The sequence below is a fragment of the Stigmatopora argus genome, chromosome 10, assembly GCF_051989625.1.
Source record: "Stigmatopora argus isolate UIUO_Sarg chromosome 10, RoL_Sarg_1.0, whole genome shotgun sequence".
Lineage (NCBI taxonomy): Eukaryota > Metazoa > Chordata > Actinopteri > Syngnathiformes > Syngnathidae > Stigmatopora > Stigmatopora argus.
The window spans coordinates 13,667,501-13,682,500 of NC_135396.1; the positions used below are offsets into that span (position 1 = coordinate 13,667,501).

Below are 15,000 nucleotides of genomic sequence, written 5' to 3' on the forward strand. Positions count from 1 at the left end.
TTTGACTTTTGTAAGGCATGTTTTATTGCATTTTATATGATTTGAAAAGTGTGCTGGAAATTAAGGTTTGCTGGATATATGGCAACACATGACTAAAGAATCAAAAACATTGTTCACGGTTAATTAAACTTGGAAAGTATGCAACAGACTCAGTCAGAGCTTTTATTTTATTTTTTCAATAGCCATTAACATTTATTTTGATTTCTGGGCTCATTAATTTAAAAAAAATGTTCTGTTTTTAAGCAACATAAGAACATCTGTTCTTTCATAGATGATCTTTGAACCTCAGGGCAGAGATTGTGTGTCAGCCTTTTTTTTTCTTTCTGTGGCCGAGCTCACTGACTTATTCGATTTTTCTCCCCTACCCTTTCCTACTTATGTTTTATTAATCGACCCATTTTAGGTAACATTGTTTACATGTTAAAAGACTGTCGATAGTACCACTAACTTATTCTTCTATGTACAGCTTGTCCACCCCTCACTCCCAGTGATTGTGTTTTGTTAGTAGGTTGAGCTGGAAATCATTATGCATTATGTAAACACATTCCTTGTGAAGGTGGAGGCTTCCCTTGAGGAACTCCCAATATTTTTTTCTCGAGTTTGGTATTTGACAGTAACCCCTCTTGGAGTGTTAGTTTTTTCTAAGATTTACATTCATTCAAATATTTCTTCTTGCTAATCTTTTTTTGCGTCAGTCCTCCTGTGTGAAGTTTGCATATTCTGCCCGGACCTGTGTGAGTTTTCTCCGGGTACTGCGGTTTCCACCCACATTCTAAAAACATGCATCGTAGGCTGGTTGGACCCTCTAAATTGCCCCTAGGTATGACTGTGAGTGTGAATGGTTGTCAGTCTCCCTGTGCCCTGTGATTGGCTGGCCATCAAGTCAGGGTGTCCCCTGCTTCGTCCCCGAAGTCAGCTGGGATAGACTCCAGCACCTCCCGTGTCCCTTGTGAGGATAAATGATTCAGTGCACTTTGAACTGAGGAGGTGGGCGTTGCAGATCCTTACTTTTTGTTAATTTCTAAGGTTCTGTCATTCTCTAGCTGTATGCAAATGAGATATATTTTCCCTTCCTGCTTTTAGTGTGTAGTCCGATATTCGGTATTGCTTCCATTATGACGATTTGGGAGTATTGGACAGTATCGCATTTGGTTAGAAGATTGGATCCAGTCCAGGAGATGCATCTCTTTTCAGGACTGATGTGCTTTTCGGCTGCTATAAATCAAACCTCTAGACATGTCCGCTGAGTGGGCCTACGTGTCTTTAGAAACTAATGACAATAACAGATCACTATGGGATAAACTTAGTATTTCTTGATTTGAATACAATTATTGGGGTTTTCTCCATTACTGGTTACATAATATTGTGCATTATTTTCACTAATCTAAAAATTTGGGCATCGTTCGGCATTGGAATGGTTTGGGCAAAGCATATCTTGAAAAAATCCAGATTTGATCGGTAAAAGTCAGTTTCAGAACATCCCTATTAATGTGTTTTTCAGTTTTGCCCTTGAAGCATTGGAGTGAAAGGGTTGTGCAGTGGAAAGGTAATGGTCTGCCAATGCAAAGATGTATGGTTAAAACCCAGTAGTAGGAAGTTAAATTGTTTTATTTGTAATTATGTAAAATTTATTTATAAAAGTCTTAAATAGATAGTAATTTTTTTGTGTTTTGTGTTTATGTATGAATGAAATCTTGGGGGCTCCAAAATAAAAAAAAATTAAAAAAAATGCTAAACCCCACAACCCACCTATGTACACTACAAAAATGTTTTTTAGCATATATAAATGCGCAAATAATAACCTATAAAGGCACATAAAAAGAAAAATATAGTTGGCAGACAATATACATACATAAAGTGGACGATAGTGCCGGGAGACGAGGCAACGCTCCAGACCGAGCATTCCATCATTGTTGTGGGAGTTAGAGATCTCTCCCCGGTCAGATGGAGGAGCTGCCGGTGCTTGCTGGGCTGCTTGTGTGCTTTGAAGCCCCCCACCGGCCTTTCCGCTACTGCTGATTAGGTGATAGGGCAGCTTAGGAGGATCTAGGCAAGGAAGATGATCTTTAAAACCTCCAGACTACTGAGGGACTGTGCGGTAACCTCAGTCTCAGTCTGTAGAAGGTCCCCACCTTGTGAACCTCCTGTGTGTGGCTCCAGTTTTTTTACCTAGGTCTACAATGTCTTGTGTGTCTTGTGTCTGTCTTGATATTGCAACCAAGAAATTTCCCGAATACGGGATGAAATAAAGTTCTAACCTAAATAAACTTGGACACCTAAGATAACACGCTTAAGTTTCACGTTTCACAAAATACTCCAAATCCAATGACCGAGTCGTTTCTCTACAAACTGGGCTTGCAACTGCGGTGTCATTAGAAATGGCCAATTGTTGTCTCTGTTGGTACATTCTGGCAGCCCTCTGATAAGACTTTTTTAGTCAGGGACCCAAGCATCTGACAGACTGTAAGTAGGCTACTCAATGAAGTCCATCTCATTAGTGCATTAATATTATTTTGTTAGTTTACCATACTTAATCTAGGTACAATGCCTCCAGCATTAATTTTGAAACCACTTTGTTCTACTTTTCTCTTTCATCCCGTTCTAGAAAAAATACACAGTATTTCATTAAAATTGATGCCTGCTAATTTTCTTTCACAGACGAGGACTGAATCCACCTCACAGAGTCAAGTCGATCTCTATGACAACATTCTCACATCAGGAAATAGAATTTCTACAGACACATGGGAATGAGGTAGGCTTTTGGTCTCAGTTTAGAAATAGATTGCTTTAAAATAGCTTTTATTTTCACTTTCATGGACAATAAAAACAATTCCTTTAATAATGGCTCACATTGATCTGTGTATACCCCTAGGCTAAACACTTTTTTACTCAAGAAAAAAATGTTTATCAATCAGTCAACCTTATTTTAAACAACATTTTTCAAATAGCCGTCATTGTCCTTCTCATTGAAACAGTCAAAAGTCAGGCTTGAGATACCATCACAGCATGTTGATGAAATGCATTAGATTATAAAATGAATTGGCATAACATACTTTTGGGAACATTTTCCTCTACTTTTTCCTCTTCATTTTTACCCTGCAGCTTTTACAATGGAGAATCATTTATTAAGAAATTAGTTGTGCTCTGCGGCATGATGCATCATGATCACCTTGCCACCTACGGTACATTCAAAGTCTCTAACAACTAGGAAGTGTTCCATTATTTATTGATAGATTGATTGATTAATGTTTTCAAATGTTCCATTATTATGACAACACTTGAGTTTCTGCAGATATCCGTCTGCACCAATGTTCCCTCTAATTTTTCGTTGGTCTGAGCAGAAAGTCAACCTCCCTGAGCGCACTGAGTACCAGTGTGAGCGACATCATCGGTACTCGGATGATTCGCCTAAAGACGTTTCGCCGACGGACGTTTGACAGACGGGCAGGTCGCCGAATGGACGTTCCGCCGAACGTTCATTCGGCCGAACGGAGGTTTCGCCGAAACGGGATTCGCGCGCTCGCCCCGCCCCCGGATCCTGTGTGTACAAGTCTTTCAACCTCGGCCCGCGGGCCATATACGGCCCGTTAGGATTTTTAATCCGGCCCGCCGCCGGTGTTGTCCAAATTATAGTAAAAATCAATGTTAGTCTACCATCAATGGCAGCCCGGGAATAAGCACTCTTGGGCGGGCAGATGTAGCAGAACCGAGCCGTAAAATGACAGCAATCGGGTCAAATCCATCCTAAAACAGCATTTAATGATGAAATACAAATACTGCAGCTCTTCGGACATTGGAACCGAGCCCAGGGAAGTGAATTCCTTGGTAAAATGTCGTGATGATATTGCGATGGAGGCAAAAAAACGTCTATATACGTCCATTCGCCAAACGGCTCAAAATGCTCTCAAATTCGGTCAAATCCAGCTCAAAACAGCGTTTAATGATTAAATACAAATACTGGAGCTCTTTGGACATTAGAACCGAGCCCAGGGAAGTGAATTCCTCGGTAAAATGTCGCGATGATGTCGTCTCGATGTGTCTCTCAAATTCGGTCAAATCCAGCTGAAAACAGCGTTTAATGATTAAATACAAATACTAGTATTTGTATTTAATCATTAAACGCTGTTTGAACGAACGTTCATTCGGAGACCTGTCCGTCTGTCAAACGTCCGTCGGCGAAACGTCTTTAGGCGAATCATCCGGTCACGACATCATCATTGCTCGCTATGGGCACACCAGTATCACACCTGCCACAAGCAGGTGCATGTCAATGTTCCCTCTAATTTTTCATGTAAAACATGCTGTAAAACACGAAAAACATAAGTGGACAGAGCTACTGCCACTGGCTGCCGCTTAAACGGCGCCATCATGGAGAAAGGGGTAAAAGGGGTTTTTCCTTATTTGAACTCTCTATGCCATATTAAACTGAAATCTAAAAAGTAAGTCAAAACCTGCCTGTCACTGCTTAGTGAGGTTATCTTAAAAAAAGAAGTAAATAGTACAGTGCAGAGGTTTCTTGAGTTTATTTTATCACATTTAATTTTTATCTAAAAGACAATGTATTTCATTTTTGAATGATGAAGTCAGGAAATATACCAATGGTTAGAGTCTAGTGTTGGGCAAACCGGTCCTCAAGCCTCGCTGTGAGGGGAGGTTTTTGTTCCCAACGATTAAAAAATTAGGATTCTGCAGAAACAAGAAGCACCTGACTGCAACCCACTGATTGCACTTATAGAACACCAGATTGGTGAAAATATGTCCGCTTGATGGGTTGGAACAAAAACCCGCACCCACTGTGGCCCTTTGTGGAATACTTTGTCCATCCCTGGGTTAGACATTTAATAGTTTGTTAACCATTAGGCCAACAAAGAGGGACGATGATCTTTCATATACTGCATGCAGTATGGGGCTGAACCTGAATTGGGACACAGCTACTGTCAAGCCTAAGGTCACTTTGACAGTGGGCAGTTGTACCCAGGAATTGAACAGCTTATCTTTCATTCCGAGAATGACTCGAGCTACTAACTGCGCCATGGTCACCCAAGGTAAGTAGGGGTTGGCAATAAATAATTGGCAGATAATGATTGAGATCCATTTCTATAAATATATTTTCAGTCGAGCTTTTGCTATGTAAGTATATGTATTTTTATGCTAAAAAATTAATGCCAAACCAAATTTATTTGTACTCATTTTGGTCCAGCCCAGTCGCTCCAAATTTATGGACACGTCTTTCATTTTGCCGACTTCAAATATTGTTTTTTTCAGCGTGGCTTGACTTGTTTTTGACGACCATAGGCACAGAATCTCCCGAGTGCTTGGAAATGCAACTTTTTTTAACACATCAATCACCGTTTTCTGGATCGACAGTTTGTCTCTCGTCTTGTTTTATCAAATCCTCCTTCAGAAAGTCCCATAGTTTTTTTCTTTTATGAACGGATTGATTTAATCTTATAAATCCACAAAAAAGTGCAATTTTCTTCTTAATTTGGGTTGGGAAATTTGAAACTACAATCCTGACCACTTGGATGCGGTATGGGAATTATTTAATGGTTAGTGGGCAGACTATGGCTTTCAGAATCTGATTGTAAATGACGCAAAAATGCTAATTATGAAGTTAATGCAAAAGGAAACTTTTTAGTATACTTAGCAAATTAAACACTGATTTACGTTGTAAATGTGCAAAAGATTTAACAGCAAGAGTTGAAATATATTGCAATAATTTTCTATTATCACTTTTATGAGTAAAATTAATTCATTTTTTGCTGCCAAAATTCCAATTAATTCACTTGGAGAGACAAAATATTTTCTGGCTGAAAATTAATTTTCTTTCAAGCCCTGTAAGTCTGGTTGTTGGTGATAATGCACAAACTGATTTTATGAGTTTCATCTGAGGAGCTGCTGTGCTTGCAGTTAAATAAATTAATCTAATCCTCTAGTCTGGAAATTTGTAACAATAGGCTAATGCTAGTCTCTTTGTCCAATTCATTACAAACATTATACCGTTTTTCTTTTTTTTTTCAAACCAAATGGGCAGTCACTTGAGAGACTAACTATTATTTTAGATGACATATTTAATGCCCCCTTTAATAGAATGTTAAGAACCAAGATAAACTTTATAATCACTTTTTTGCTCTTGTGTATGTTTCAGTTATGTCATCAGACCTGGCTTGGCCTTCATGATGATAAAACCTCAACAGCACCTGATTTCAGAGAATCACAGAAACTCAAGGAGTTTCTTCAAGAAAAATATGAGAAAAAGAGATGGTAAGACACTAACAGTTTAATTCCTGAATGTGATTAAATCCATGTCAGTAAAGATGCACTGGTTGATCAGGGCCGATTTAATATATTTTGGTGTGTTGGGTTGATAACAGAAAATATGGCAAATCTATTCCACCGATTACATGAGTTTGCCAAATGATTTGGTCGTGGACAGTGGTGGTCATTAACGCGAGCATATAGATCCACCTGTAGTATATTATAATACTTTCCAACCCAAACATATTCACATAATGTCTGCCGCTCTTTGCTACATTAATGTTTGGGGGAGTGGGATCTGTACAGACTTTTCATGTGGTCACTGTGTGGTAATTGTTTTGAGGCCACTGGATGTGAGTGAATTCTGTCAGATAGTAGCTGTTTAGTGAATATACTGATTTTGCTCACAATCATACTGTTCCAGCATTAAAACACATTCAGATGCTACCAAAGAAAGTGTAAGAGACCAGATATAATTTAGTAGTTGTTTTCTACATAGCATATATGTACCTATACATTTATTTAAACTTTGTGATTTTTGTGCTGCATGTGTATTTAAAAAAAATAAAAATAAAAACAGTTGTCTGACAGTTAATCGTAGGCAGCAACCAAATGTAGGTGCAACAATTTTAAGACTTATTAATTTATAATTTACTTTAAGACCCTGGCTGAGTTATATGTGGCATTGGGTGTGAGAATGGCCTGTGAAGATATGTCTCACTCAATTGGTGAGAGTTGACATAGTTCTATCCGTGGCTCTGTTTGTGGTCAACACAATGGTAGCAAGCCACAACTGTGGGTGATTCATGATGTGAGCCCAATTCCCAATCAAAACACCACCAGTTACCTCAGTTGGGGCAGGCACATCGCAGCATTCATTCATCCTCGGAAGGGTTACGGGGGCTGCATGTGCTTATCCCAGATGAGTTCAGGTGAAAGGCAAACTACACTGTAGACTGGTCGCCAGTCAGGTGTAGGGCACACAGAGAAACAGACAACCATTCGCACCCACACTCATACCGCTACCATCGGGAATTGAGCCCACGCCTGCCCCAACCGAAGTCAGGCAAATGAACCCCGATACGATGAGGCGGCTGGAGGAAACCAAAGAACCTGGAGACCACCCACGCAAGCCCGGGGAGAACTTTCAAACTCCACACGGTAGAGACTGACCTGGGATCGAACCCTACCTCATGTCGCAGCAGAGGCCATTGATTTAGTTTACCTGTGATTATTTTCTTCTTTTTATTTAGACGGGAAGCCATTGAGAAATGTCCCAAATTTCCCTATGGTCAGTCTGGGCTTGGTCTCAACATAATCATATGATTAAAATTGGAAAATTAAGGCTTGTCTATAATTTTTATTTGTTGTCACCTTGCTAATAATTGTTGGTTTGATTGTGTGCTTTTCTTTTTAGGTATGTACGTTCAGACCAGACCAAGCCAGTGTCATCTGTCCATGCATCTATCTCTGGATCTTCAAACAGCAGCACCAGCAGCACACCAGAGGTTAGGCCTCTTAAATCTCTTTTGGGCGATTCGGCTTTGACCCTGCATCTCAGCAAGAACACCCCATCTAATCAAGTAAGATAACGAGCGTATGAACACATGTACAAAGTTGAATTTGTGAACACAGATGGTTGTACAATAATTGTTTTTGTCAACGGAACTGTCAGAGTGTTATCCACTAAAGGGATGGGATATAAATATATGTTGATAATTTAACAAGTAATGTAGTGAATCTGAATTAGCTTTGCACTGCATTTATTGAGAGACTGTGTTTCAGAACAACTGTTCTTGTTAAGTTTTGGAATTCTTCATATACGTATCTTGTACAGTTTTGTTCGTTGGTATGCTTGTTATGTTATGTTTTATTATCTGTGACACAAATGACCTGGGAGGTGATGATACGGGTTGCCTTCTCTAGATATTTTTGGACACCTTTAGTTTATAGCAGCAGTGAAAAATATGCCACTTCAAAAATGATTCCATTTTTATTTAAAGTTACTCCTGCTTATAATAAATGAAAATGTCCCAATGGAAAAAAACAAGTAAGAAATGTTAAGCTTTTATATCCAGCCTACTAAAATTAGACTTTTATCGTGGTATTATGTTATATTTATATATTTTTTCCTCCTAAAAACTAGATACATTCTTTTGAAAATTTCTGTTGAGGAAACAATGGAGTGCTACAAATAAGTCTCTTTTTCTCTATCAGTCTCCGGTGATCAGCCATGGACAAACCCAACAGCAGCATGATAAGAAGTTTGACCTTCTCAGTGACCTTGGTGGCGACATCTTTGCTGCCACTCCAAAAATTACTGCAGGCCCCAGCTCAGGTTTTGCAAACTTTGCAAATTTCAACAACCACACAAGTAAGAGACAGATATGATTGCAATTTTGTCAATATATAGTTCCAGATTGGTGTAAAACATTCTAAACAGGAAATTGAGAAACGGTGAAAAATAGTAATACAGAAAACGGAATTTTCAGTTTAGAATTCTGCTTCACTTTAACATCATATCACATATCATCTCAGATTTTCTGCCATATTCACTTCATAATCCTGCGTGTGTGTGTTCATTTATTTATTTTTCAGTCTCATCTGGTCAATATTACTTTAAATGTTTTTCTTCTCTCATTGTGTTTGTCCACCTGTGTGAATCATCATAGTGGCACATCCTCCAGCATCACAAAACGCCAACATGAATGCAGACTTTGCGAATTTTGATGCATTTGGGAGCATTCCTGGGGCAATTTGTGGTATCCCTTCAGCACCCCAAGCCCCATACCGAGCCTCAAATACAGGTTAGAGAAAGTTGAATTCATGCCCAAAATAACGCTTATTATATTGCCTAGTTACATTCCTCATACGTTTACAGTATAAGAATATTAAGTGGCTTTTCTCATGCCATGGAGATTATAGTGGTTGGTACCTTTTAATAAAGTAATACACAATATTCTAGTAGATTCAGCAGGCCTCAAGTTATGCACTCAACTGTGTGAATAATCGTTATTTAAAAAATAAACAATTTCCTATGTTGCCCAATCTGCCTTAGATTTTAGTGTTTCCAAATGTTCAAATGTCATTTGCATGGTCTTTCCCTAGCTTCTGTGGGTTGTGTATGGCACCTTGGCTTTCTCCACTATTCTAGCACATGCGTGTAATTAGGACACTATACATTTGAACATTTCAAAAAATCACTGTGACAGACTCCAGCTTACCCACATCGAAATGTGTACAAGCAGTAAAGAAAATTAATGCATGAAGGCATTTTGTTTTGAGATTTACTATTCTGGAGGTCAGTAGGAATGAATTCCAATTTAGAACTGTACAGTATGTGCGAATCGCCAATTTCATGTCAATACGATATACCGTATTTTCACACCTATAAAACGCACCGTGTGATAGGGTGCAGTCTCATTTGCGGGCATATTTTCTGTTTTTTGTCAACACATTGGACGCCTCGTTAAGGTGTTAAGCTTGTGAACAAACTTGGAATTCTCAATGTACAGTCTTACACCTGTTTGCCTTAACCAACGAAAAAGACAGAGAAACATGTATATGGCACTCAATGGCTTTTTCTCCTTACTTTGCTCTTTTGCTCATAATCCTTCACTTTTTTAATTCTATGAATTGCTGCATTCGGGGTTCCTCCAAATGCAGCATGTAGTCCTTTCCTCCAGTTGCAGCATTTGCAGTTTCCCTCTGTCTTTGTGGAGTTGCAAGAAAATGTCTATGAACCCTTTGTAATTAGCAGAACTTTAGTATGAATTGCTCATTAAAAAGTGACCTCAGTCACTCAGTCTTTTTGAAAAGGGAAGTAAAGATTTTTTTTCAAGACTCAGTTGTATGCACCACATATGTTTAAAACACGGATGTTATTTGTTTCCAACGTTTTTTTTCTTCTTTAGTCTATTGTCTATAGTTCTATAGTCTATACCAGACAAGTCAACAGTCAAAACCCACAATGGACTGCAAACAAGACTAATGAATCAACAAGTGTGGAATGTGATCTGCCAGATTAAGCTGTTAGCTTTAATACAAAAAACAAAAACAATACTGGAACGCAGAATTAAAAAAAAACCTTTTTTACAAGCAACTGAACGTCAGGGCAGAAAAGGTGCCCATCTAGTAGCTGAGTGGATGAGACAAAACACCATCGTCCAGTCAAGCCACACTTCTCTCCAACATTACTAGTTGTCTTCTCAGTCATTTTTTTTGTTTCTCCAAGCACACACAAAACAAGCCCCATTATCGCTCTACATTTTTTTCTTTTATCCAGGTAATTCTTCAGTGGGAATAGCAAGTACAGTGGTACCTCGAGATACGAGCTTAATCCGTTCCGGGACTGAGCTCGTATGACAAGTTACTCGTAACTCGAGGTAAAGTTTCCCATTGAAATGAATGGGAAACAATTTAATTCGTTCCAACTCTCTGAAAAAAACACCAGAAACAGGATATTGGATTGAAAAAAAATGTTTTATTTCTTATAATTCGCCATATATTGACAAAGTAATAAATAACGAGTGGTTTAATAGAAATAAAGTGTTTAATCTAACTAAAATTGGCCGGATTTCGCCGAGGGGAGAGGGGCTTCGTTTTTTTTTTCCCTCCACACAACGCACTCGTAAACAGAACAAACACTCCACCCTCACGTTCGCTATCGATGGGCTGTTTGCTGTCGTACTATTCCCTTCAAAATATTCCGAAAATGATGCACACAAATGTCCTCACAATCGGAGAACGCACGACCACTTGCCAACGAGCAGCAAGCAGTCTTATCAGCGATCGCCCCGCTGCTCATCTTCTTCTTCTTCTTCTTCTTCTTTTTCACCTCAGGCGCCTGAGGATTACCCTCAGCAGCGCTAGGGCTGCCACTGGAACACGGATAAGTTCATCCAGGGAGTTGCCCAACCCGCGATGGTAGCGTTCGGTCATTAAGGCCGGACAGCGGAGCCATAAGTGTTCAGACGACTCTGTTTCCTCGTCGCACAGGCGGCAGCGATCCGAGTCGGATTTCTCATGGGAGCTACAGGGGCGCTGGCTAGCGGCTCCTTTTAGCTTGTAGCATCTGTGTTCGCGTCCCATCGAACGGCGCCTATGATAGAGTTGCTGCCGGGGATACTTTTGCGAGCACGAGTATACTTCATTACCCAGAAAGCCCTCTTTTCACCGCGCATGCGCGTTGTGCGTTTCCTGGTCTGAATAGCTCATCCGGTGCTCGTAAATATTGTTATACACGAAAGATATGCCAAAAAAAATGCCATGGCAACCTGGCTTGGTCACATGACGAAACTTTGACCGCATCACGGGCGAATTATTCGATCGAAATTTCCCCCGTAAGACGAGCATTCCGTATGACGAACGGTCGTATGACGAGGTACCACTGTATACCACTTTTGCAAATTTAGAGTTTGGATCAGTTCTTACTTCCAGAGTAATTCTACAGGAGCAGCCAGGGACACTGGACAGAGTACCGGTACTGGTACTCTGTCTCCAGTGTCCCTGCTGATGAATTCACAGCTCTTGCTGACCTGGATAACATGTTTAGTTCTGGCAAAACAGTGCAAGGCAAACCTCTCCTATCTAGCATGGTTCCTCGAGCTAAATTGTTTGGATTATCGATAGTTGTTTGTAGTGGAAGAAAAGACAACTAAAATAAATTTGGTGGAGGCGCAGGGCTGATGTTCGTCCATTTTGTTATAGCTGAACCAACTGTACTGTAACAGTGAGGTCTGTTATTTTTAATCTATGGTTCCTAGCTGCGACCCTGAACAGAAAGGTTTTGAAAAATATATTTTCATTGGTTCTTATAGCAATTTAAAAAATCTGTTGTTTGATGAACGATGATGATGATGACTTTTTTTCCAAAATCTAAGGTCTGATTGTTTTTTAATTTCACATGAATTTGGATGGGTTAATATGGTAGGTATTTCAAGAACATAAGTTTTGAATATGAAAATGAAAATACATTTGTTGTTCAAATTATTATTATTATTATTTTTAAAGTGCTAAAATGAGCGTTTCTATTTTATTTTGTATTTTTGTTGTGTTTCCCTATCAGGGGGTGCTGTATCTTCTGGGATAAGTTCAGTTTCTGGAGTGTCTCATAATCAACAAATATTGGCCAAAGGAGGTGATCGCTATGCTGCGCTAGCTGAACTTGATACAGTTTTTGGCCCCCCAGCACCCTCCTCTGGTGTTTACAACAACAACAATAGAAGCACACAGGGGTGAGACATTGCTCTGCTTTCAAAGTTACCCCTTTAACAACAAAATCACTTTTTATATTTGGTCTTGTTAGGGTTTCATTATCCTCAGAAAAGGGAGCCTCAACCACCCAAGCACAACAACTAGTACCCGCTATGTCTCAAACTTTTGTGGGTGAGTAAATCATCAATCATGTTCATTTTCAATTTTATGCTACGACACAAATTCAATTGAAAGCTTGTGTATCTTTAGAAAATCTTAGGCACTTGCCTTTTGAAATTCTATAATCGGGTCCCAACTCTATGAACAAAGGAGATTATTTTTTTAAACCTGCTTTATTGTGTCAGGATAACTGCCAATGAGCTTAGTTCTCTCTGTAAAATAGACTACACACATTTGGACTTGGCATCAGGAAAAGACATTGGTGTTCAGCAATGTTCATTACAGTAATCCCTCGAATATTGCGGTTAAAGTAGACCAAACCTGACCGTGATAATTGAAAAAGTAGGGTTTTTTTTCAGCGCTGAGTCTTAGTAGCAAGAATGGCTTCCACTTACCAGTTTCAGTTTGGATTTTCACATTTTTATGAACTTTAAAAAAAAAACTTTAAATAATTAATAGCGTAAAAAAATCACAAAGTAGTGAATTCGCGGTAAGTGAAGACGCGATAATCGAGGGATTACTGTATATCCAGAAACAGTTATTGAGTTGAAAAGGTATCTTGGTATACATTTTTTCAAGACTTTACAAATGCTTTTATCTGCCAATACTGATGACCTGTTTTGTATCCTCACTATGTCTCTCCTTAGCACCCCAGTCAAATAATCCCTTTGTAGCTGCTGGTGTCACAACTGCACCTTCCAACCCTTTTCAGAACAGCAAAGCTGGACCTGTGGCAGCGGCGGCGGCAGCAGCAGGTTAGTCACTGGTTGAGTGAATGTGTTTTCCCTAATACAGCTATTAGTTTGGAGTATCTACAGCTGCCTTACTTAAAGGTAAGGAGAAAATTTGTTTAGTTTTTTTCTAATTAATTATGCCATTAACAAAAATAGTGTCAGTGCTACTTGAACATGAGTTCATGAGTGTGCGCATGCAGCAGTGTTGACACATTGGGCAGGTTCCCGTCGAACTGGTTGGATTATATTTACGGTGTGATTGGGTTTAGACTGTATTGTTGATTTTGAAACAATAAGTTGCAGGGTGCCATTGGCTCATGTTCATCATACTTGTGTCTACAGTGCTTCATGTGCGGGTTTTAAAACGTTAAAATTAATTTCACTGGCGGACTAGCAGCAACCCAATAGCACTTAAAATCACATGCATTTGTGGGTCTGTGCCATGTCGTGTAAAATAGGATGTAGTTACTGATGGGCTGTGAGTTGTCAGATTCCAAAAGCATGAAATTGACCACCATTTGAGTTACCATTTGACCTGCTGCTGTTTTGTTCTGTTCCAGTCTCATTTGGCACAGCCTCCATGAGTATGCCTTCTGGATTCGATAATGGCGCAGCCTACAACTTCCCTACTAGTTTTAGTGGAACCTTTCAGCAACCTTTTCCTGGCCAGGTGCCCTACTCACAACCTACAGCGTATCCCCAGCAACTCAATGGTCCGTGTGTATGATTGCGAATAAAAAGAATGTCAGTGCATTCAATGTTGAGGTTGGTTCATGAGAAGAAAATTCACCCACAACTGTAATATGTATGTATTTAAAGGTGGAGGAGGATTTCCAGGCTTTGGTCAGGGAAAGCCAATGGTGACTCCTTTTGGGCACACAATGACTGGACCAATGGTCTCCAATAACCCTTTTTTGGTAAGTGAGGCATCAGCATTACATTTATGTTTGCATTAATGCAAGTCTTATATTCAGGCCAATCTGGTATTTATCCCTACTTCATTGCCTGTCAATATCTAATTCATATCTCCGATCCAAGATCTCTAAACAGTTTTTACATTAATTGAAAATGGTTGCTCTTAATAATTAATTTTAGTTTAAATTGTGGCTGTTAACCCTTAATTATGTATACAGAACTGCCAAATGCTACGAATCTTCCGTGGTTTACTAATCAATTCTTTACCAAACTACTAAAATACAAAACTACGAAAATAAATGTTGCAATTTTTTTTCCAGCAATTTACATGAAAAAAAAATGTTGCCATTTTTACTTACCATGATAATTAATTTTGATACGCAACATAAGTTTCCATTTTGCACGTTGTCAAAACGTTCAATTATTTTCAAATTTTAGTAGCTTGCTCACCTCCTTTTCAACGACGTGTGTACAGTTTAGACATGTGTTAGCTATGTAAAAAAAAAACTAAAATATCAGTAACAGTTAATTTGCTGTTTGTGTTTTTTATTTCGTTGCAAGACTTAACTTTGAAAAAAAGTTGGAAACTACTGAAAAATATTAGAAAATTTGATAATATTGAGCTTTATTGTTCAATGCTTTGCTGGTAAATGCCACTAGAAAAAAGGGTCACAAAATCTGATGGATTTTTACCCAATGAGAAATATGATTTTTGATG

At 39.0% G+C, this 15,000-nt stretch overlaps 1 protein-coding gene across 2 annotated transcripts in view; it reads left to right on the forward strand.

The window, feature by feature from the left end:
- Nucleotides 1–15,000, forward strand: part of agfg1a (ArfGAP with FG repeats 1a) — a 22,431-nt gene that overhangs the window by 6,300 nt on the left and 1,131 nt on the right. Inside the window, exons 2-11 of one of the 2 annotated variants that reach the window (XM_077611952.1) lie at nt 2,659–2,752; nt 6,149–6,264; nt 7,676–7,841; nt 8,476–8,632; nt 8,931–9,065; nt 12,326–12,494; nt 12,566–12,645; nt 13,281–13,388; nt 13,928–14,080; nt 14,187–14,284. In XM_077611952.1, coding sequence (XP_077468078.1) covers nt 2,659–2,752; nt 6,149–6,264; nt 7,676–7,841; nt 8,476–8,632; nt 8,931–9,065; nt 12,326–12,494; nt 12,566–12,645; nt 13,281–13,388; nt 13,928–14,080; nt 14,187–14,284 — 1,276 coding nt within the window. The remainder of the gene's footprint in view (nt 1–2,658; nt 2,753–6,148; nt 6,265–7,675; nt 7,842–8,475; nt 8,633–8,930; nt 9,066–12,325; nt 12,495–12,565; nt 12,646–13,280; nt 13,389–13,927; nt 14,081–14,186; nt 14,285–15,000) is intronic. The other variant, XM_077611953.1, reaches the window with a different exon arrangement.